The 26,566-nt window shown below is 43.3% G+C and overlaps 1 protein-coding gene across 5 annotated transcripts in view; it reads left to right on the top strand.

The window, feature by feature from the left end:
- The window catches only part of LOC124127857 (cell adhesion molecule 2-like), a 54,144-nt gene that overhangs the window by 16,931 nt on the left and 10,647 nt on the right, over positions 1-26,566 (top strand). For 4 of the 5 annotated variants that reach the window (XM_046491236.2, XM_046491239.2, XM_046491237.2 and 1 more), the window contains one exon: positions 231-2,548. The exons of the other annotated variant lie outside the window; for it this stretch is intronic. In XM_046491236.2, coding sequence (XP_046347192.2) covers positions 231-259 — 29 coding nt within the window. In that variant the 3' untranslated portion in view covers positions 260-2,548. Of the gene's footprint in view, positions 1-230; positions 2,549-26,566 lie in introns of those variants that run through there. 5 annotated transcript variants of the gene reach the window in all.

The following is a 26,566-nucleotide window of genomic DNA, read 5'->3' as shown; positions in this document are numbered from 1 at the left end:
ATGGATAGAGCTGTTCAGAGAAAGTGTTATACCTTGCAAAAGTACATTAAACCAGATGTAAAATCTGAATTTCAAACTTACCTTGTGCCACATCGCATGTTTCAATTGACGTTTGTTTCCTTTATGATATGGCAAACATTTGGTTGCCTATGACCAATCTAACTTCTTGTAAAAAAAGACATCATACACATATTTAACATATTCTCTAAGACGATTTCTTTTTTCCGCAGATGGGCCAATCTATGAAGACCTCAATTGACCTTTCACATTGCCTGTCTGTCAGTCCTCACTGAGATAACGGAAACATGTTTCTGTACACACATTTACCATCTGAATATGTTTTCAAATAGTAACAGTAAGGATGTGTGTAGAAGTGTTCAGCATATCTCCTTATATGGAAGGTAGGAGTATATGTTCAATAACGTGAGTAGACACTGTTTTTTATAACATGTGACGTGTAAACAGAAATATCCAAGCGTAAGTTATTTCTTTCAGTGTCCTATATATTTAGAATACATTTTGTGCATTATGCCTCCCCTCACGAATCTATACATGTGTTGACCAATTCTTCAAGTCCGTGAATGTGTATAAATCAAGAAATGTGAGAATGGACACAATCTAAACAAAGCACGTCCTCTGTATAAATAAGTAATGTCATCCTTGAAAGTCGTAGTCACTCTCAAAACCTGCACGAATAAAAATAATGGATTAGGGTTACCACATCCCGTGGATTTTGCTTTCAAGCTGAAATACCGGGCAAAATAATCTGATCACCTTGTTCTGCAGTTCCCACAGAAAGAGACAGGCGTTAACCATATAGTGATTATCTTAATAACAGGAATCATTTTTCGATGGCTGTACAAAATTGCAATACTATATCGGAAGTGCACTTGCCATGAGGCCGAGCAATAGAGACATGGGATAAAAAAAACTAATACATTAACACGAGTCCACTCAAAAGAAGCTAATAAGTCAAATCATGTGACAAGACATGTCGTTATTAGCATGTGTGACCACCCCCGGCATCAAACCCCCTGCACGCCAAAATACCTTTCCTCATGGGTGTCGTCAATAGCCGGATAACGTCAGCAGGAATTCTGCACCACTAATCCAATAAAACCTGTTCAAGCTGCTGTCCGTTTGCTGAGGAGGTATGCGTTGTCTCAGCTGTCGATCACAATGATCCAAGAGAGACTCTATGGGATTCATGTCTGGAGAACATGCTGACCAAGGCAATACGTTGACGTTAACGTTGTGTAGATATTGCTGAACAAGTCAGGTGCAATGAGGTCGTGCATGATCCTGCTGCAAAAGGGTACCTCTTGGCTGTCCATGAATGGCACTACAACAGGTCGCAACACTTCGTCCTTGTATCTTTGGCCAGTCAGATTCCAATCGATGATGACAAGCCTTGTTGTCCAGTGACCGCAAATACCGCCCCATACCATGACGCCGCCTCCACCATAAGATAAACAGGTCTTTAATTCAGATAAAACTTAATTTACAAGTGATAAGTTTATTTTGCCCGGTAGTTTCTTTACATTGGGAATCATCTTAACAGTATTTCTCTTTGAATTGTACAATCAATTACAATGACTACACAACACAGATATAGCCTCATCAGTATATCTTTTAATGTGTTTGTTCATACTTATCTTTTTGCTTTGAAGTAGGGATTGTAGAAAAAGCTTCAGAGAAAATGTTTAAAGGAAAACTGTTTACATTTTGTCTGCTTAAACTGTGGAAATTACTAATGGCATTGTTTGCGATGGCTGAGCTGTAAATCCTAATGCTCATGCCAACACATAAACGTTATTTTACTGTGTTAAAGGGGAAGTGTACGTACAAAAATGACTTTTTATCTTATATGAAAGATTGAATGAGTTAATTTAATGTTTGAAATTAAACACTCTTTTTTTCACAAGAACACCTGAAATGAAAGTGACGGAACAGTTTCCATAATCTGATTGTGGACTTTTTGTTAATTTAAATGGTGTTTTTAGATCTTAATATGAAACAGACGAGGCTCCTGTACTACTCTCTTTTAGCTTAGATGGGAAAATCAGTAGGGATTTGATGTTTGATCTTTTGGGATGGTTATCATTCTGTTTATTTGTACTTGAGGCCTCAGGCCCATATACAAAGTATACAAAGTATACAAAATTACAAATGTTCCATCAAGGTGATGGCGGTTCATCATACTTATATATTCAATGATAACATAGTGTACAGTAATTAATGATAACATGCTCTCCTCACAAGTGAAGCTTTACAGAATTTTAGCAAGTTTTCTACTATAGCTGGATCATAATCATTCATTAAATTAACAAAACATATCGGTTCCTCCATATACCTGAAGCGTAACTTCTTGTCCAAAGTCCCATGTTTGATATTGCCAAATACTCATTGAGGGATCGAACATCTGAAAATAATAATCGTCAAAACTACATGGCCATTTACTGTAGTAATTGTTCATCTATAGATACATGCTTAGAACGTATTTGTATTATTTCAATATAAACTGGATAATTAAACATTCAATACATTATCTTGCTCTTCTGGATTCCCCGAACTTGACTCGAAAGTGCCCAGTAATCGTCATCGATATCACTGCTTCATCATCAGTTGAAAGGGTTAGGGTCATCATTTAATAATGTTCTAACTGTATCAGTTTCATACTTAGATATATCATTCTGATTGGCGAAATTGGCATTCATAAGTGCATGAGCGACTCAATTTAACGTTCATGCGTTTTTCGTGAGACCGTATTCTTGAAATCACGTAAACACTGACAGACTAATTATGCATTATTGGGGGATACCGGGGAATCCCTAGCACGAATACATACAGAAACGTCGTTTCTGATTATTTGGATCATTTTATCTTGAACTCAGCCTTTTAGCATACATTGAGAAACGTCAGAGAGTTTGACTGCATAATCGTTCATGAATATCTTAGCTACGACCCATCCTAGTGATCAAAACGAAGAATTACACACACCAAAAGTATCGTAGTGTTGACTCGATCCGTGTCTAGACTGACAGTGACAGTCTACAGCAAACTATGAATTTACCTTAACACTATTTGATACATCCATACAATCACCTTGCAAAGATTCAATTCGTCAATGATTACCAACAAATGTAACCGCCACAGGTTCATTAATAACTTGGAAAATTTCTCCCGTCACGTCTAACGTGTCGGCCATTGTGACGTCTTGTACTTGATGTACATGTATTACGACGCGCTGTCATTGTGACGTCTTGTACTTGATGTACATGTATTACGACGCGCTGTCATTGTGACGTCTTGTACTTGATGTACATGTATTACGACGCGCTGTCATTGTGACGTCGTGTACTTGATGTACATGAATTACGACGCGCTGTCATTGTGACGGACTGAGCTTGTTCTTAACACACCTTTCTCACAAAATAATGATTTTATTTGAATGCATTCGTTGTAACAACTACAACAGATGTTCTCTTCGAGTAAGTTGAGCGTTTTACTCTTGCGTCACTCCTCTTTTTGACTTACTATTTTATTCCGCGACACACCTGGTTGTTGTATGGCTGTCAGTGTAAACATAAGTCACACGTCAAACGAAGTCTCTGTAGCTAGAAGGCAGGCTGTATAAAGGTGCGATTCAAGGCCTATCTTTCAAGGCCTGCCTTGCGTCTCATTTAGTTGCCCAGTAGGTACCGAATCATGGACTAGGCTATGTGTTTCCATTTTGAATGAATGAATGAATGAATGAATGAATGAATGAATGAATGAATGAATGAATGAGTGTAAACCGTCTATGGACCGATTATACAATCACATGTTGAGTGCACATTTCCAAGAGCAATCTATATATATGTGTATATATACACAAGGTATTGTTTCTGAAAGGGATCTTGTGACCCGCCCCTCATGCCTTATTGCCTGAACCCCTAAACCCGACACTTATAAAAAGATGTTTTACAAAACATTTTTCACACAAACAGAATGAGCATTGACAAGGGGAATTTGTGACAATGGTAGAAAATAATAACAGAAGTGCGGTTTACTTTAATAAATAAACTAAGAAAGTATAGGTTGGCAATTTGTAATTTTCCTAAAAACAGCAATAACTAATGGAAAGTGGGTATTGGGAATATGACTGCCCAGAACAGGTACCAAAAAACACCTCACCCGAACGCGCCACCTTTGACGGCGCTCGTGCTGTTACAAAAAAGGGTGAAACAGGTTTCCCGCATATGGCATTAACTGCACGTGCATGTTAGTTGTATAAATGCGTTCGTCTGCAGGGTATAACCACACGTGATGAAAGCACACAAAAGAAATGCTACGACTGTCACAGGAGCAGAGAGAGAGAGAGCCATCGGTATGGCCGAAATGGGGGCAGCACAGGTCCAAATTCCCAAAAGGTTTGGTTGTACACCAGTGACAGTAGCCAGGCTGATTCAACGCTACAGGCAGACAGGGGGGACACAGGACAGGCCTAGAACCGGACCACCCCGAGTGACAACACCACTGGAAGACGGTCAGATACGGCTCATTCTCCTGCGAAACAGATTCGTAACGGCGACGGCAGCAACAGCGTTGGGCCATCCCATTAGCCAACGTACAGTACTACGACGACTTTGTGCTGCTGGAATCCGAGCGTATCGTCCTTTCCGAAGAATGGTACTGACTGCTCAACATTGACGACTGATACTGCGATGGGCGAGGCAGGTTCGACGCTGACAAGTGAGAAATTAGCGTCGAGTGCTGTTTTCTGATGAAAGTCGGTTTAACTTGTTTCGAAATGACGGCAGAGAACGAGTTTATCGACGCAGAGGGGAACGTTTGGCTCCGGCGGGTATTCGAGAGGTCCACCCATTCGGCGGGGGAGTTGTCATGGTGTGGGGCGGCATTTGTGAAGATCAGAAGGCTGATTTGGTGATTATACAGGGAATCCTGAACGCTGTGCATTACAGAGACCAAGTGTTGAGCCGGTTGTGCTTCCGTTCTTACAAAACCAACAGCAGGGGACAATGTTTCAACACGACAATGCCAGGCCCCATACTGCAAGACTGACTCGGAACTTTTTGAACCAGCAGAACGTTGACGTTTTGCCCCGGCCTGCCCGCTCACCCGATATGAATCCTATCTGACAGACAGATCAGAGCACGCCATCAGCCTCCCGTCAACAGACAAGAATTGCAGCAGGCCCTGAGAGACGAGTGGCAACGGATTCCAGTCCACGTCATCAGAAGACTGACGTCCTGGATGAGGCGGCGTATCACAGCATGCATTGAGGCAGCTGGAAGTCATACACGCTATTGAAGGCAACCATGTCGACAATGAACTTGTAGTGTGTCGGACAATTTTTGGTGACATTTCAGACAACTTTTGAAAATGAAATGTCTTACCCCACCATTGTTTATCTTGAGCTTACATTACCTGTGATTGCACAAATACATTCAAACTGTGGTTGATCAATCATTTTGTTACTCCTCCCTAGATTATATTATAATTCACAACAAACCTCTTCTTGTTTCATCGATCATGGAACTCGACCTATACTCTCTTTTGCCGCCCAGCTTACTTTATATACAGCCAGTTTACAGTACGAACTGCAATCATGTCGGGCGACACACTCGTGTTGTATTCATGATGTCAAAAAATAGAAAGAAAAAAAGATGTCAACATTGTGGGACAGCGCAGTATACCCATCTCTTCTTGGGGGACACCGTGAAGCACCAGGGCGTCATCTCACCGTCAGGGTCCCGGCACTGGTTCCCCACGTCCGCCAAGCTCAGCTCCAGGGGGAACATCTCAGTCGGCGTGAAACAATACAGACACATGCAGATACTTCTACTGTGAAGTACGGAAACTGTTGATTGACGTTAACATTAATACAGACACATACAGATACTTCTACTGTGAAGTACGGAAACTGTTGATTGACGTTAACATTAATACAGACACATACAGATACTTCTACTGTGAAGTACGGAAACTGTTGATTGACGTTAACATTAATACCGACACATACAGATACTTCTACTGTGAAGAACGGAAACTGTTGATTGACGTTAACATTAATACCGACACATGCAGATACTTCTACTGTGAAGAACGGAAACTGTTGATTGACGTTAACATTAATACCGACACATACAGATACTTCTACTGTGAAGAACGGAAACTGTTGATTGACGTTAACATTAATACCGACACATACAACTTATTCCACCAAGACAGTGTTCATGAATTACTACTGTACCCGTGAAGATACGGGGTAGAATAGGTCTTGCCTTAAAAGGCGACTTTGCCTGTCGTAAGAGGCGACTAACGGGCTCGGGTGGTCAGGCTCTCTGATTTAGTTAATACATCATTATCGTATCCCGATTGCATGATCGATGCTCATGATGTCAATCAATGGATTGTCTGGTCCAGACTCGATTATTTATAGATCGCCGTCATATAGCTGGAATATTGTTGACTGCGGTGTTTAACAACAAACAACACAATTAATAAGGCTACACACAAAAAGACTACTACAATAAAGTAGTAATTGGTTGATTATGGGTTTCAAATCACAATAACACACCTATGTTCCCAAACTGTTGAGTTCATGTTTATTTATACCAACACAAACAAGTAATTATATCATTTACAGCCTGCTTGAATACTGGGGGCGGACGGGTAGCCTAGTGGTTAAAGCGTTCGCTCGTCATGCCGGAGTCCCGGGTTCGATTCCCGACATGGGTACAATGTGTGAAGCCCATTTCTGGTGTCCCCCGCCATGATATTGCTGGAATATTGCTAAAAGCGTCGTAAAACCATACTCACTCACTCACTTATACTGATTCGTTGCTCAAATCACACACACAAGATTGTCTTCAAAACAGTTACTTTGACGGCCGCGTATGAATTTGTTTCAGTCAGCACTTTGGGGCACTGAAAAGCGTCATAAAATTAATGCGTTTCCCTAAGCATAGAATGTATATATTTTCCCAAAAGCCAATAAATATAACATGGAACAGATGTCAAATAACTATGCTCACTTAATACGAAATATTTGACTTCATATCGTTATACGGCCTCAATGGGATAAACCACCTCCGTGGTCTAGTGGCAGAGCGTCCGCCCAGAGAGCTGAATGGCCAGGCTTCGATCCGCGGCAGCGTCATACGAAAAGATGTTAAAAAATGGTACTCGTTGTTACCCTGCCTGGTCGACACGGAGACAGTATACTGTAACTTAGTTGAGTATTCGTGTTATCTCAGTGGTATCTCAGTGTGCTAGCACTATAAGATCGGCATCAGCCCAGACTAGTAAAACACACACACACACACACACACACACACACACACACACACACACACACACACACACACACACACACACACACACACACACACACACACACACACACACACACACACACACATTTACGCCATTACTGCAATTATCAGAGACACGATGTTAAACCCCATTTCACCTCACCTCAAAGGGATAATTTGGCTGGAATAAAACCTCGAGATATGTCTGTTGTATTCATGTTTAAAAATATTTGGTTTAACGCAGCTTTGACAGTTGTATCGCGGGCGATGCAGACGTTATTCGTTATCCACTTCAGTGAAACCCGAGAACACGTGTGTAGTCCTGTCTCACCCAAGGGAAAGAACTCTGCACAGCGCATTGCTACACTTAAGACAACTGGGCCAGCCAATATGCACTGGAAGATAAAAGTTGCTCCATACCTATCATATGGGAGTCGGTGTTAGAAGCTTGGACAGAGGCATACCTTGTTCCATGTGTGTCTGTGAGGGGTTTGGCGGTCGAAGCTCTGACACTGAAGGCCTGAGGCTGAGTGATCTTCTTGTCCGCCATAGATGCTTTGATTCCTCAAATAGTCCACGTAGAAGCAGCGTTTAGCTGTAATAGCAGTACTGACGTGTTAAGAACAATCTACAGTGTATTTGAGTTTAGGGAGGGTTGGGGAGGAGGGGTTGAGAGCTTGGAGGTGATTCGAGATGGGATTGGGGTGGGGCTAGCTGATTATCATCCTCGATTATCTTGTGTATAATGCCCATTGATTATCAACCTCGATTATCTTGTGTATAATGCCCATTGCTTATCATCCTCGATTATCTTGTGTTTAATGCCCATTGATTATCATCCGCGATTATCTTGTGTTTAATGCCCATTGATTATCATCCTCGATTATCTTGTGTTTAATGCCCATTGATTATCATCCTCGATTATCTTGTATTTAATGCCCATTGATTATCATCCTCCATTATCTTGTGTATAATGGCCATTGATTATCATCCTCCATTATCTTGTGTTTAATGCCGATGGATTATCATCCTCGATTATCTTGTGTTTAATGCCCATTGATTATCATCCTCGATTATCTTGTGTTTAATGCCCATTGATTATCATCCTCGATTATCTTGTGTTTAATGCCCATTGATTATCATCCGCGATTATCTTGTGTTTAATGCCCATTGATTATCATCCTCGATTATCTTGTGTTTAATGCCCATTGATTATCATCCTCGATTATCTTGTATTTAATGCCCATTGATTATCATCCTCCATTATCTTGTGTATAATGGCCATTGATTATCATCCTCGATTATCTTGTGTTTAATGCCGATGGATTATCATCCTCGATTATCTTGTGTTTAATGCCCATTGATTATCATCCTCGATTATCTTGTGTTTAATGCCCATTGATTATCATCCTCGATTATCTTGTGTTTAATGCCCATTGATTATCATCCTCCATTATCTTGTGTTTAATGCCCATTGATTATCATCCTCGATTATCTTGTGTTTAATGTCCATTGATTATCATCATCGATTATCTTGTGTTTAATGCCCATTGATTATCATCCTCGATTTTCTTGTGTTTAATGCCCATTGATTATCATCCTCGATTATCTTGTGTATAATGCCCATTGATTATCATCCTCGATTATCTTTTATATATTGCCCATTCTAGGCGAACCATCCGCTACCATGTCGTTAGCAAGTCACACCACCATCTCAATTCCGCTTGCCAGCACATTGGTTTAAATTCAACATAACCAATCGAAAAGACTTTATTGAAAGAGTTCTACATACGTAGTAGCAGTAACTGGAGTTTAGTGCGAAAATAGTTCTATATCGTAATGCAGGAGTTACGTCCCTTACAGGAAGTTCAAATTACCAGTACGTGAAATTTGATTGGACAGCTATTTTAGCGTCATGTCATTCGAATCGGACTACAAACGAGGCTGTGATATCATACAGATCAAAATACGCAATCGAATTTCCAATCGAATTAAACAATGGATTTGCCTTTTTCAAAATTATAAGCTTCTGAATCCCTTCCATGCACTGATTATTAACACAAACATTGATTTGATGAAACTGGGTTTTACAGATAGCACAACGTGGTCAGAAGGCGTGAGGATATCACAGTGTCAGTGCATGTTAGCGAAACCGAACTAAATGCAATCAAGGTTTATATATGGCAAGTTCATCCTTCCAAATGTTTTTGTAAACATAATTGTTTCTATATACCATGATGAAAAATATAAGATAACAAAAGAAATAATACACAATCTATGATGTTGATTATGTGGGTTTGGGGAATTGTTTTCCACGCCACAATTGGATTGCACTTTGAGTACCATCTTCACTGTCTGCTGGCTGTCATGCAATTGATCGACTTTCACAAGAAAATAATTCACCGAAACCAAGTCTGTGTAACCTATCCCATAAAGGACCGCCTCCGTGGTCTAGTGGTAGAGCGTACGTCCGCCCGGAGAGCGGAAGGTCCGGAGTTCGATCCCCGGCCGCGTCATACCAAAAGACGTTAAAAGATGGTACTTGTTGTTACCCTGTCTGGCGCTCGGCATTAAGGGGCTAAAACAAGGACTGGTGGGCTCGGAGTCAGTATACTGTGTCTGAGTGGGGTATTCATGTTCAACTGCGGCATGGTATCTCAGTGGGCTAGCACTATAAATCGGCATCAGTCCGGACTAGTACAAGCAGCCACACACACACACACACACACACACACACACACACACACACACACACACACACACACACGTTCTTGCACGTCGCTATATAAGTGCAATAATCTTGGACGCGACGTTAAACCCCATTTCACCTAACCTCACTATCCCATAAAGACCGACAGCCTTATGTTCTGTGGGATCTGATACTGTTGTTTGAGACAGAACAACTGCTTCAAAACATACAATTTTTTTTTCTTCTCTGAAGGGACGCAAAAATAATCTTAACTCCTTCACACAGTCACCGATTTGTTTCTTATTGCAAAACTAATTGATCATGGCAATTGTTTGTCGAAGAGGCTTATTTTAGACGCTTTCAGGAAGCGTCTTCCTAATGTTTGAACACGAGCAAGTCTAAGTCGACAGTAGATTTTCTTTGAAGTAGTAAATAAACACAGTATAAACATATCTTGGACGATAGATCTGTTCATAATCATACGGTAATAGGCAGTCATAGGCCTCCGTGGTCTAGAGTGAGTGAGTATGGTAATACGCCGCTTTTAGCAATATTCCAGCAACATCACGGCGGGGGACACCAGAAATGGACTTTACACATTGTACCCATGTCGGGAATCGAACCCGGGTCTTCAGCGTGACGAGCGAACGCTTTAACCACTAGGCTACCCGACGGCCCCTCCTTTGCCTAGAGCGTCTGCCGGAGATCGGAAGGTCGGGGTTCGATCCTTGGCAGGGTCCTACCAAAAGAAGTTAAAAGTATGTATTGTTACCCTGCCTGGCGCTCGGCATGAAGGGGTTAAAATAAGGACTGGTCAGATCGGAACTAGTGTACTGTGTTTGAGTTGGATATTCATGTTACGCTGCGGTACGGTATCTCAGTTGGCTAGCACTATAACATCCGGCTTGTGTCCAGACCAGGACAAGCAGCCACGCATACGTTCATGCACGTCGCATTGTAACCCTAACCCTAACCCTAACCCTAACCCTAACTCTAACCCTAACCCTTACCCTAACCCTATAGGTGCAATAGTCTTGAACGCGACGTTAAACCCCATTTCACTTCACCTCACTTTAGCCATAGGTATTTATTTGATCGCATCAAGTTCAACACTTGCTAGTGTAAGAAAGAGCAGACAAGCTCTCAGCCATTCGAACATGTCTGATAAATCTCGTACCAATAATCTGGGGCACGGGTGGCCCCGACGTCTAAGACGCCGAAAAAAGTTATGCAGAGTAGCATCCCTTGGACACGACAAAAACGTATGATCGAATCCCGGATCGACCCGATTATGTTTCTAGGTTTGTTACCACCACACCCGTGCTCAAAGTGGTAAGCGTCTGAGACCTGCACGTGTCGTGCTTTCCTCCCACATTAAGCTGACACTCAATGATATAACTTGAATACCTTTCAAAGCGGTTATGTTTCTAGGTTTGTCAGCACCATACCCTGGCGCGTGGGTTTCACCGAAGTGGTAAACGTCTAAGACCTGCATCACTTCGGGCTTTCCACCCACATTAAGCTGACACGCCGTGATATAACTGTAATACCGTTAAAGGCGGCGTTATACCCAACTCACTCACTCGCTCACTTTCAATGCGGCATCAAACCGAACTCATTCATACCAACATTTCCAAGTTTACATTTTTCATTTGTAGGCCTAACCGGGCCGTTACATCGGGCTTTAAACTTAAAACAATATACCCTTCCCGTTATAGGTTTATCTTCACTCGACCGCCTCCGTGGTCTTGTGGTAGAGCGCCCGTCCGGAGAGCGGAAGGTCCGGGGTTCGATCCCCGGCCGCGTCATACCAAAAGACGTTAAAAGATGGTACTTGTTGTTACCCTGTCTGGCGCTCGGCATTAAGGGGCTAAAACAAGGACTGGTCGGCTCGGAGTCGGTATACTGTGTCTGAGTGGGGTATTCATATTAAACTGCGGCATGGTATCTCAGTGAGCTAGCACTAGAAATCGGCATCAGTCCGGACAGGTACAAGCAGCCACACAAACACACACACGTACATGCACGTCGCTATATAAGTGCAATAATCTTGGACGCGACGTTAAACCCCAATCAACCTCACCACCTCACCTTATCTTCACTCGCTCGTTGTTTTAAAAGGAAAAAGAACGTTACCATAACACAGGAGAGTTGGCTCTGACCATTGTTCAGTCGCCATGTCACAAGAGATGGTCTTCTCTCCGGACATGTAGGTCATTCCGTCCCGACACGTGTAGGTCACGTCGACACCATGAACCCTGACCTGCGTCTGGATAGGGGTCGCACCTGGGATGTTAGGAGGGGAGCCACACTCCCCCTCTGTGAACAGAGTAACACAGCATTGGCAATCATCCTTATTCTTTATCTCGCCTTCAATGTGCAATTCCAGATCATACGATCCCCACACCACATATTGGAGAAAGCGGTGTAAAAGCATACTCAGTCACGATCACCCCCCCCCCCCCCCCCCCCACACACACACACACAGAGATGTGACTTGAAACCTCACTCACTCACTCACTCACTCACCCACACACCCACACACTCACTCACTCACTCACTCACTCACTCACTCACTCACTTGTAGGGAAGGTAGATCACCATACTGGGGACCATGGGGACTTACAGTACTTTTGCTACCTGCATGGACCCAAGCTGGATTTACATCATCCCTTCAGGTGGTGGCGATTATTAACACAATTAGCCTTACTAAAACAACATATATTCTACGATTAAAGGATGTGGTAAGAATAAATCTACTTTGAATGTCGTGGCCTTACGTACCTTCTCCAGGGGACAATCAGTTTACACTTCTTCAATCCCCTTCGAGGATACAACCACTAACAACCTCAGTTATCACATTTATTCTGCCAATTATAAAAAACAACTATATTATATACACAACATATTAATCAAAATGTATGGAACAATTCAATTTCTTGTAAAAAAAAAACTAAACTAAATGAGAACTTTCCCTACAAGCTGACAGCTGTGCTAGAACAATTTCCAGTTTAAGCTCACTCTCCCACCTATTTAGAACGCTGGGTGTGTGCCTGTGTCTACAGTCAACACTATCGCCCCTATAGGTGCACGTACCATTACACCTTATCAGAAAAGTAATTCAACAAGCAGATTCGTATATTGAACCAGCTTGCAGCTTGATTGGATGACTTTGTGTAAGATGTTTATGTTTTTGAAATATATATGTATATCCATCCTTTAGTTTAAACTGACCATGTTTTTTCTGTATTTAGTGTTGTCGTTTTTAACATGATAACGCATGGTGAATATGACCACAGACAGATGGTGACATATGGTTCAGGGTGGTGTGTTTAGCTGCCTGTACTCGGTTGGTTGGTTGGTTTGTTGTTTAACGACGCACTCAGCTATATGGCGGCGGTCGGTAAATAGTCGAGTCTTGACCAGACAATCCAGTCATTAATATCATGAGCATCGATCCACGCAATTGGGATCCAAGTCAGCGAGCCTGACCACCCGATCCCGTTAGTCGCCTTTTACGACAAGCATAGTCGCCTTTTCGGCAAGCATAGTCACCTTTTACGGCAAGCATGGGTTGCTGAAGAACTATTCTACCCCGGAATCTTCACGGGTCTCCTGTACTCGGAAAAGGAACTGGCTAAGCTAGTCCTTTTCCAGTTTTATTTCTGCTTTAAGGCATTACATTTAACAATAGTTGAATGCTTAGTTATTTTAAAAGAAACATAACCTTACTATAGAAGTCTGTGGGAAACATTGATCTGTGTGCAGCCTATAAGAACTGATGCTTCAGCATACTGCTTTATACTATCGAAATACTGTTTCATGGATCTGAATCACACTGAATCCCAAACCGTAAAGGCGACTGTGCTTGTCGTAAGAGGCGACTAACGGGAACGGGTGGTCAGGCTCGCTTACTTGGTTCATGCATGTCATCGTATCCCAATTGCGTGGATCGATGCTCGTGATGTCAATCACTGGATTGTCTGGTCCAGACACAATTCTTTACAGACCGCCGTCGTATAGCGGGAATATTTATGTGTGGCTTTAAACAACAAACAAATAAACAAACAAACAAACACACATTACCTCTTCTACATTCCTGAATGTTACAAATCTCCCAGCGTTTCATGGGATCAGTGGTGTAGCACCAAGGCTTGCCGGTTCCATCCGGGTCCCTGCAGGAGTTGCCCGCAGCGCTGACCGACCCGTCCACGTAGTAGAGGCTGGTGGACCGACAGAACCTGTTCCTTACGTGTGGCGTGTCCGCTGTCCACGGTTGACATGTCCGGCCGGACACTGTGACAGACACGTTTCCGGCGTACACAGCTCTTCCCCAATGTTTCAGGTAACAGCCAACAGCTGTGGGATTTTTAAATATTAAGTATTTTATAGTATTTTTTAGTTTCTGATAAACTGTGGAAATTGTGGATAAGAGTCAACAATGTGTTTCGTCGGAGAACACCTCTGTGAACAGTATTTCACTTCTATCAGGGAGTGTTATCTTGAACTGTTACTTAAAAGGAAATGCGAAAAATGTGAAAAATATGAAACGTTGAGATACCTAATTTAGATTGATGATCAATTTGTTGAATTCGACCAATGCAGAAGTTATCAAATCTTTAGCAATGTATTTGGAACATATATTTAGACTCAGGTAAATATATTATACTATGTTCAAGATCACGTTGATTTTGATGTATCTTCTAAAACTGAACTGTACTATGGGCCATATGGCCTTGCATACTGAATACACTGTCTGTCTGTCTTAGAAGGATATGCTGTGATTCAAGTCTGAGATATGTACCAGTCTGGTTACCAACGAGCTCACCGTCCCTATGTGATGACAAACCAAGAATCACAATCAAGCCGAATCTGGAATTCAAACCCGAATCCTTACAAGAGAAAGGGACATAACTCTTCAAATCGAGTACTGGCGTCTTAGGAGATTTGATCCCCAGTATCCAGTGATACAGAAAATATAATGTAAAGCATCAAACAACTTCTGCGGTGAAAGAAATGAGTGCATATATTTCTTGTAAGCAAACGTCCACAAAATCCTCTCGTTTTATAACAGTTGTTTATCTGAGAAAATACAAAGATATTAAAAACTTATATATGTGGATTGTGTTTTTCTATTTTATCATGACCCGTACTTAAGGAACAAGGCAAGTTTTCTAAAAAAGGCATATTCATTTTTTTCAACCCGAGTCGTCTGTCATTAAATAATACGACGGCGGTCTGTAAGCAATTGAGTCTGGACCAGACAATCCAGTGATTGACATCACGAGCATCGATCCATGCAATTGGGATACGATGACATGCATCAACCAAGTCAGCGAGCCTGACCACCCGTTCCCGTTAGTCGCCCCTTACGACAAGCACAGTCGCCTTTTACGGTTTGTGATTCAGTGTGATTCAGATGCATGAAACAGTAGTTCGATAGTATAACGGCATTATGATAAAGCATCAGTTCTTACAGGCTGCACACAGATCAATGTTTCCCATAGACTTCTATAGTAAGGTTATGTTTCTTTTAAAATAACTAAGCGTTCAACATTTGTTAAATGTAATGCCTTAAAGCAGAAATAAGACTGGAAAAGGACTAGCTTAGCCAGTTCCTTTTCCGAGTACAGGATACCCGTGAAGATTCCGGGGTAGAATAGTTCTTCAGCAACCCATGCTTGCCGTAAATGGTGACTATGCTTGCGGAAAAGGCGACTATGCTTGTCGTAAAAGGCGACTAACGGGATCGGGTGGTCAGGCTCGCTGACTTGGTTCATGCATGTCATCGATCCCAATTACGTGGATCGATGCTCATGATATTATGAATTTATTAATTGTGTTAAAATTGAAGTATACCATCACCATGCATGTTATATATGCCTTAACACAGCTGAACTACTGCTTGATATTTACATGATATAAATGTGCTAATATGGACATAGAGAGTCACCTTGCATGTTATGTATGCCTTAATACAGGTGAAATGCTTCTTGATATTTACATGATATAAATGTGGCAATATGGACATAGAGAGTCACCTAGCACGTTATGTATGCCTTAATACAGGTGAAATGCTGCTTGATATTTACATGATATAAATGTGCTAATATGGACATAGAGAGTCACCTTGCATGTTATGTTTGCCTTAACACAGCTGAACTCCTGCCTCTATATTTACACACAAACAATACACGACATAAATGAGCTAAAACTGACGTTTCACAAATCGCTTTTATATTCACGGGTGCATGAGAGAAATTACTGAAGATCTTTTTTTATATATCTTCAGTACAACTCACATCTACCACATCTACTAGGAACGCAGCAGCTCAACCACTCACTCAACCACACAACCACCCACTTAACCACTCACTCATTCACTCAACCACTCACTCAACCACTCAACCACTCACTCAACCAGTCACCCACTCACTCAAGCACTCACTCACTCACTCACGCAACCACCCACTCAACCACTCACTCACTCAACCACTCTCACTCACTCAACCACACAACAACTCACTCAACCACTCACTACTAACTCACTCACTCAGCCACTCACTCACTCACTCACTCAACCACTCTCACTCACTCAACCACTCACTCACTCAACCACTCACTCAACCACACAACCACTCACTCACTCACTCATTCACTCAACCACTCACTCACTCACTCAACCACCCACTCAACCACTCACTCATTCACTTACGAGCACAGAGAAGAGCCGGCAGTGTCCACCATCCCTTGTGATCACACTTCGCCTCGGTAGTCCCAGTCACATACTTGTACTCCCGTCCCGCCTGTCGACCACACCCATACTCGATCACCACCGGGTACCGGGGCTTCCGGGTGGTGAACCTCTTCACGGCACCCACACTGATGAAGTCGGGATCACGCTGACAATTCTCTGGGACACTTTGGGGACGTTTAATGTGATGAGTTTGTCCCAATGTATGTAAGGCCGCAAGTATTCTGGGACCCTCTGCCTCCCCTGTGGCAGAGTCTCGGGCCGATGGGGATGATGCGTCCTTTGTACCGACTGGAGTCAGCACCGGACCACTGAGTAGCGGCATTGATTTGGGGTCTTCCTTCATCCCAGCTGCATCTGAGGCTTCTGAATTCCCCTTTTCGCCTTCTTCCAACTCAGCATCCTTGACCGACAATTGTGGGGTAAAAGGCACATCGTCATGGACGAATCTGTACCCTTCGACCAGTTTAGGGAACACCTTTTCTTTACAAATGTCAGGATATATCTTCACGTTGACGCTATGAGCTGAATGTAGGATGTAAGAGAGAACAACACACAACGGCAAAAACATCGACATTGTCGATAACGTTGCCGAACTTGCAGTGTTGTGTTCTTTGCGCTGCACAATAGACCTATAGTGGTTGTTTTCGAGATTGCATTACTGCTTAATGTAACTTTTAATGTACATTAACATTCACCCAAGTACTAAAAAGGTAATCAAAAATTCTAAATGACAATTTGTTTCTATCCATCTCGAAATTGAAAATACATACCATGTGACCCAACAATAAAAGTATCTTGGAATTCGATGTTATCTATGACCTTCTGGAGTGTATGGATATTTGGTATATGTGAGAAACAAAAGATTAATGGCATGTGCTGAGATACACCTGGGAAAGTAGACAAAATGAGCAATTTAACGCAATATCACCCTCAGCTAGGTCCCACATTTCACTAAATACACCACTAGCCACGTGTTACATCGCAGACACCACACCATCAACAAGGTCCTAGGTTGTAGTTAAAACATTATCAGGTGGGTCCCACATAGAAGAGAATAAACCATCAGCCAGGTCCTACATGATCAACAATACACAATCAACCAGGTCCTACATGACACACAATACACCACCAGCCAGATCCTACATAACATACGATACACTATAAGCCAGGTCCTACATGATACAAAATACACCATCTTCCAGGTCCTACATGATGCACAATACACCACCATCCAGGTCCTACATGATGCACAATACACCACCAGCCAGGTCCTACATGACACACAATACACCACCATCCAGGTCCTACATGATACACAATACACCACCAGCCAGGTCCTACATGATGCACAATACACCACCAGCCAGGTCCTACATGATACACAATACACCACCAACCAGGTCCTACATGATAGACAATACACCACCAACCAGGTCCTACATGATGCACAATACACCACCAGCCAGGTCCTACATGATACACAATACACCATCAGCCAGATCCTACATGATGCACAATACACCATCAGGCAGTTCCTACATGATGCACAATACACCACCAGCCAGGTCCTACATGATACACAATACACCACCAACCAGGTCCTACATGATGCACAATACACCACCAGCCAGGTCCTACATGAAACACAATACACCATCAGCCAGATCCTACATGATGCACAATACACCATCAGCCAGTTCCTACATGATGCACAATACACCACCATCCAGGTCCTACATGATACACAATACGCCACCATCCAGGTCCTACATGATGCACAATACACCACCAGCCAGGTCCTACATGATACACAATACACCACCAGCCAGGTCCTACATGATACAAAATACACCAACAGCCAGGTCCTACATGACACACAATACACCATCATCCAGGTACTACATGACACACAATACACCACCAGCCAGGTCCTACATGATACACAATACACCACCAGCCAGGTCCTACGTGATACACAATACACCACCATCCAGGTCCTACATGATACACAATACACCACCATCCAGGTCCTACATGATGCACAAAACGCCACCATCCAGGTCCTACATGATACACAATACGCCACCATCCAGGTCCTACATGATACACAATACGCCACCATCCAGGTCCTACATGATGCACAATACACCACCATCCAGGTCCTACATGATACACAATACACCACCATCCAGGTCCTACATGATACACAATACGCCACCATCCAGGTCCTCCATGATACACAATACGCCACCATCCAGGTCCTACATGATGCACAATACACCACCATCCAGGTCCTACATGATACACAATACACCACCAGCCAGGTCCTACATGATACACAATACGCCACCATCCAGGTCCTACATGATAGACAATACACCACCAGCCAGGTCCTACATGATACACAATACACCACCATCCAGGTCCTACATGATACACAATACGCCACCAGCCAGGTCCTACATGATACACAATACGCCACCATCCAGGTCCTACATGATGCACAATACACCACCATCCAGGTGCTACATGATACACAATACACCACCAGCCAGGTCCTACATGATACACAATACACCACCAGCCAGGTCCTACATGATACACAATACACCACCAGCCAGGTCCTACATGATGCACAATACACCACCATCCAGGTCCTACATGATGCACAATACACCACCAGCCAGGTCCTACATGATACACAATACACCATCAGCCAGGTCCTACATGATACACAATACACCACCATCCAGGTCCTACATGATGCACAATACACCACCAGCCAGGTCCTACATGATGCACAATACACCATCAGCCAGGTCCTACATGATGCACAATACACCAGCATCCAGGTCCTACATGATACACAATACACCACCATCCAGGTCCTACATGATACACAATACACCACCATCCAGGTCCTACATGATACACAATACACCACCATCCAGGTCCTACATGATACACAATACGCCACCATCCAGGTCCTACATGATACACAATACGCCACCATCCAGGTCCTACATGATGCACAATACACCACCATCCAGGTCCTACATGATGCACAATACACCACCATCCAGGTCCTACATCATACACAATACACCACCATCCAGGTCCTACATGATACACAATACGCCACCATCCAGGTCCTACATCATACACAATACACCACCATCCAGGTCCTACATGATACACAATACACCACCAGTTAGGTCCCACATGATACACAATACACCACCAGCCAGGTCCTACATGATGCACAATACACCACCATCCAGGTCCTACAAGACAGACAACACCACCATCAGTAAGGTTCTACATGATAGCCATACCACATCAGCCAGGCCCCTCATGATAGACAATACAACATCAGCCAGGGCCTACTTGATATAGAACACACCATCAGCCAGGGCCTACTTTAGCCATAATACATCATGGACCAGATCCTACAAGACAGACAACACCACCATCAGTAAGGTTCTACATGATAGACAATGCACCATCAGCAAGGCCCCTCATGATAGACAATACCACATAAGCCAGGGCCTACTTAATATAGAATACACCATCAGCCAGGGCCTACCTGATGCATAATACGCCATAGACCAGATCCTACAAGACAGACAACACCACCATCAGTAAGGTTCTACATGATAGACAATACCACATCAGCAAGGCCCCTCATGATAGACAATACAACATAAGCCAGGGCCTACTTAATATAGAACACACCATCAACCAGGGCCTACTTGATGCATAATACATCATAGACCAGATCCTACAAGACAGACAGCACCACCATCAGTAAGGTTCTACATGATAGACAATGCACCATCAGCAAGGCCCCTCATGATAGACAATACAACATCAGCCAGGGCCCTCATGATAGACAATACAACATCAGCCAGGGCCTACTTGATGCATAATACACCATCAACCAGGGCCTACTTGATGCATAATACACCATAGACCAGATCCTACAAGACAGACAACACCACCATCAGTAAGGTTCTACATGATAGATAATGCACCATCAGCAAGGCCCCTCATGATAGACAATACAACATCAGCCAGGGCCCTCATGATAGACAATACAACATCAGCCAGGGCCTACTTGATTGGAATACATCATCAGCCAGGGCCTACCTGATGCATAATACACCATAGACCAGATCCTACAAGACAGACAACACCACCACCAGTAAGGTTCTACATGATAGACAATACAACATCAGCCAGGGCCTACTTTATACTAAATACACAATAAGCCAGGTCCTACAAGAGAGACAGCACTGCCATCAGCCAGGCCCCGAATGGAAGACAATACGCCATCAGCCAGGCCCCACATGATAGACAACACACCATCAGTCAGGTCCTTATTGATACACAATAACACAGGATCTGTGTTTTAAGCAGTGACACAACATCCCAGCTCCCATTGATGAAACGTTGGTCTGGGCAGGGATAAAACTAGACATGACCTGCTGGTAAATACAACCTAAGGCGAAAGGTTTGAAACACAAATCGTTATTCCGTCAATCATTTAAAACACAACAGTATGTTTATTAAAATATTATTGTGTGAAACATTTCTAAGCCTTCACAAGTCACGCGGAAGACCTGGTTGTGGTTTTGAAACCAGATCCCATTGACACATATGGTCATTCTACCCAGAATTCTCTGAGTCGTCACTGCGCATGTGTATAATGTTTGCAATCCCGGGACTTAAAAGTGGATCACAGCTATTCTCTGACGTCTCATATTATAAAAAGATCAACATAACTTGAGGAGTGAATTCTGTGTGCCGTTGTTATCATGGTATGGATACCGACCATCTCGTGTTGGCTATTCACGATTTACCTTATGTCATTCGGTGAGTTATTGAGTATTTGTTAAACGTGAGAACTGGTTGGGGCTTTTCGCGGTAATGACCACTACTGTTTCAACAAAGTACATGTGAAGGAATTGGTATGACAAAGTCATTGTCTAATCAATTTATTCATCTTCGTTTGATATAGTGTTTCGAACATATGTATTTACTTTTGTCATATCCCCCTGTGTTTCGGTGTCAATATTCAGAACCAGGAAGTACTCATGTGCTCGATAACACTCCCAGGTCGATGTGCCCTCAGCGTTTATTTCTAACTGAATACGTAAACGCAGCACAGTCATGAGAAGAGGCATTTGTAAAGGGGTATTGATTGCCTTACATGTGAAGTACACAGGCTGCATGAATGAACTCTGTTATCTGCTACCCGGTGTAACAGGGCATGAAGCTAAGGTCGCCGTCTTTGGTCTTATGTGGACAAGGCGCCTGACCTCGATTCAAAAGATCCGCTTTTAGAATGCAAAATTGTAATCTTGACTAATGTTATATACATGTATATACATGGGTGATTCAGCAATGTGTTTTCTCTTCCCAATGTATTTAACATGGTGTTATCAATTGTTATGCAGCACCGAGGCTGCGCTATTCCATTTGACGTCTGATAACTTATGCAAGTTACTCATAATCAACAATTTTACGCGATGAAGCCTGTAGATCACTAACAAAATGCTTGCTCTGTTCGTGCATTGCCAGTCCATCTGGTATTTTTGTTGTTATATATGTAGTTTTTGTGTGGTTTTTTTTTCATTCACTTCACCACTGTTTTACATTATGATGAAACATGTCCACGTGGTTAGAGACAGCTGGTCTTAACAACATACCTCTCTGTTTTTAATGTCCCATATCTTCCATAAATTGGCAAGGAATTCAAAATTTTGTTTTGAATATTTGTGTACTACGAATGATTGTGTTAAATCCGTAATGCGTTTTGTCCTAGACAGCGTATTATTGGTATAATGAGAGTTTGCTTGGTCTGATATTCACGTTCTGTGACAGTCTAGGATCAATATCATTAGAATACATAGCTCAAATGTTCAAGTGAAGGGTGATCCCGGCTCGTGGAACAGCTAAATCAATTGTCGACAGCACGATCAGCTATATTGGCTTTCATTCAGCTCTAGAAAAAGCGCAAGGTGTCTATTTTCGCGATGAGCCTATAGTATTATGAACATAGTCGGGACCAAAACGAGTCACCAAACCACGGATAAGTAGACGAATAAGTATAATTTGTGTACAGTTTGAACCTAATTTAGTTGGGAGACAACCAATGTGTAAACAGGGATAAGGCTTTTCGTTCATTGGTTTCGCATCAGGGATGTCATTGATTCGAAAATTTAATAAAGTGTTTAATGTCATGTTTAATAATTATTAAATGTTTATTTAATGTTTTATGTTTAATGTTCATAATGTTAAACATACATATTTAATGTATGTTTAATGTAGTCTTTAATAAATTCGAAAATTTAATAAAGTGTTTAATGTGATTTTAAAGGTGGTGAATGAGAGGTTAAATCATACACTTTTCATTGCAGGTGTTTCGCGTGTTTATGGAATAACGCTGACAGCAAGGGATGAGACAGGAATTAAAGGACCCAACCAAGTCGCTGTCAAGTGTGAATATGTACTGGCACCGGGAGAAGTACTTTTTTCAATAACAATGAGTAGAAAAAGAACTATAGCTTGCACGTGCATTTTGCCTTACAACAAATGTGAAAACAATGTTGTTTAAGACATTGCAAATCGACAATGGCTGCGTTTTGACGTACCGTTTGTTGAATATCAGGCCACAAACATTTTCCAATACAATATATCCAATTTATATACCAGATTATTTGTGTAGTCAGGTTCAGTGAACTACATACTACCTGTGCGTTTCTTTTTTTGAGGAGTGAATAATGGATACTGTTATGGACATAGTATTCATATGAAAGATTGTGGAAACAATGTAGTCTTGTGTCTTGCAGTGTCAGTAGTCAGCCATTATGTGTAAATCAGTATTTCCGCTAATGTTTTCAGATACCATTAGTGGCAGCGCCCCAAATGTCAGCTCCAACCCTGCAAGGGACACACACACACCAACTCACTCACGCAATCTAATATTTGCAGATCCATTCAGTGAGAGCGACCCTATTGTCAGCCCCAACCATGCAAGGGGCACACACACACTAACTCACTCACCCAATCTAATATTTGCAGATCCATTCAGTGACAGCGCCCCCGATGTCAGCCCCAACCATGCAAGGGACACACACACACACTAACTCACTCACTCAATCTAATATTTGCAGATCCATTCAGTGACAGCGCCCCCGATGTCAGCCCCAACCATGCAAGGGACACACACACACACTAACTCACTCACTCAATCTAATATTTGCAGATCCATTCAGTGACAGCGCCCCCGATGTCAGCCCCAACCATGCAAGGGGCACACACACACACACTGACTCACGCACGCAATCTAATATTTGCAGATCCATTCAGTGACAGCGCCCCCGATGTCAGCCCCAACCATGCAAGGGGCACACACACACACTAACTCACTCACTCAATCTAATATTTGCAGATCCATTCAGTGACAGCGCCCCCGATGTCAGCCCCAACCATGCAAGGGGCACACACACACTAACTCACTCACTCAATCTAATATTTGCAGATCCATTTAGTTACAGCACCCCCGATGTCAGCCCCAACCATGCAAGGGGCACACACACACACTAACCCACTAACTAAATCTAATATTTGCAGATCCATTCAGTGACAGCGCCCCCGATGTCAGCCCCAACCATGCAAGGGGCACACACACACTGACTCACTCAATCTAATATTTGCAGATCCATTCAGTGACAGCGGCCCCAATGTCAGCCCCAACCATGCAAGAGGCACACACACACTGACTCACTCAATCTAATATTTGCAGATCCATTCAGTGAGAGCGGCCCCAATGTCAGCCCCAACCATCCAAGGGGCACACACACACTGACTCACTCAATCTAATATTTGCAGATCCATTCAGTGAGAGCGGCCCCAATGTCAGCCCCAACCATGCAAGGGGCACACACACACTGACTCACTCAATCTAATATTTGCAGATCCATTCAGTGACAGCGCCCCCGATGTCAGCCCCAACCATGCAAGGGGCACACACACACACTAACTCACTCACTCAATCTAATATTTGCAGATCCATTCAGTGACAGCGCCCCCGATGTCAGCCCCAACCATGCAAGGGGCACACAATAGCTGACTCACTCACTCAATCTAATATTTGCAGATCCATTCAGTGACAGCGCCCCCGATGTCAGCCACAACCATGCAAGGGGCACACACACACTGACTCACCCAATCTAATATTTGCAGATCCATTCAGTGACAGCGGCCCCAATGTCAGCCCCAACCATGCAAGGGGCACACACACACTGACTCACTCAATCTAATATTTGCAGATCCATTCAGTGACAGCGGCCCCAATGTCAGCCCCAACCATGCAAGGGGCACACACACACACTAACTCACTCACGCAATCTAATATTTGCAGATCCTTTCAGTGACAGCGCCCCCGATGTCAGCCCCAACCATGCAAGGGGCACACACACACTGACTCACTCGATCTAATATTTGCAGATCCATTCAGTGACAGCGCCCCCGATGTCAGCCCGAACCATGCAAGGGGCACACACACACTGACTCACTCAATCTAATATTTGCAGATCCATTCAGTGACAGCGGCCCCAATGTCAGCCGAACCATGCAAGGGGCACACACACACTGACTCACTCAATCTAATATTTGCAGATCCATTCAGTGACAGTGATCCCAATGTCAGCCCGAACCATGCAAGGGGCACACACACACTGACTCACTCAATCTAATATTTGCAGATCCATTCAGTGACAGCGGCCCCAATGTCAGCCGAACCATGCAAGGGGCACACACACACTGACTCACTCAATCTAATATTTGCAGATCCATTCAGTGACAGCGGCCCCAATGTCAGCCCCAACCATGCAAGGGGCACACACACACTGACTCACTCAATCTAATATTTGCAGATCCATTCAGTGAGAGCGGCCCCAATGTCAGCCCCAACCATGCAAGGGGCACACACACACACTAACTCACTCACGCAATCTAATATTTGCAGATCCTTTCAGTGACAGCGCCCCCGATGTCAGCCCCAACCATGCAAGGGGCACACACACACTGACTCACGCACGCAATCTAATATTTGCAGATCCATTCAGTGACAGCGCCCCCGATGTCAGCCCCAACCATGCAAGGGGCACACACACACTGACTCACTCAATCTTATATTTGCAGATCCATTCAGTGACAGTGACCCCAATGTCAGCCCCAACCATGCAAGGGGCACTCACACACTGACTCACTCAATCTAATATTTGCAGATCCATTCAGTGAGAGCGGCCCCAATGTCAGCCCCAACCATGCAAGGGGCACACACACACTGACTCACTCAATCTAATATTTGCAGATCCATTCAGTGACAGCGCCCCCGATGTCAGCCCCAACCATGCAAGGGGCACACACACACACTAACTCACTCACTCAATCTAATATTTGCAGATCCATTCAGTGACAGCGCCCCCGATGTCAGCCCCAACCATGCAAGGGGCACACACACACTGACTCACTCACTCAATCTAATATTTGCAGATCCATTCAGTGACAGCGCCCCCGATGTCAGCCCGAACCATGCAAGGGGCACACACACACTGACTCACCCAATCTAATATTTGCAGATCCATTCAGTGACAGCGTCCCAAATGTCAGCCCCAACCATGCAAGGGGCACACACACACACACTGACTCACTGAATCTAATATTTGCAGATCCATTCAGTGACAGCGGCCCCAATGTCAGCCCCAACCATGCAAGAGGCACACACACACT

The sequence above is a fragment of the Haliotis rufescens genome, unplaced genomic scaffold, assembly GCF_023055435.1.
Source record: "Haliotis rufescens isolate VD_foot unplaced genomic scaffold, xgHalRufe1.0.p SCAF_18, whole genome shotgun sequence".
In the NCBI taxonomy this organism is placed as follows: domain Eukaryota; kingdom Metazoa; phylum Mollusca; class Gastropoda; order Lepetellida; family Haliotidae; genus Haliotis; species Haliotis rufescens.
The sequence above is the reverse complement of the archived record's forward strand: the minus strand, read 5'-3'. Positions and strand labels throughout refer to the sequence as shown.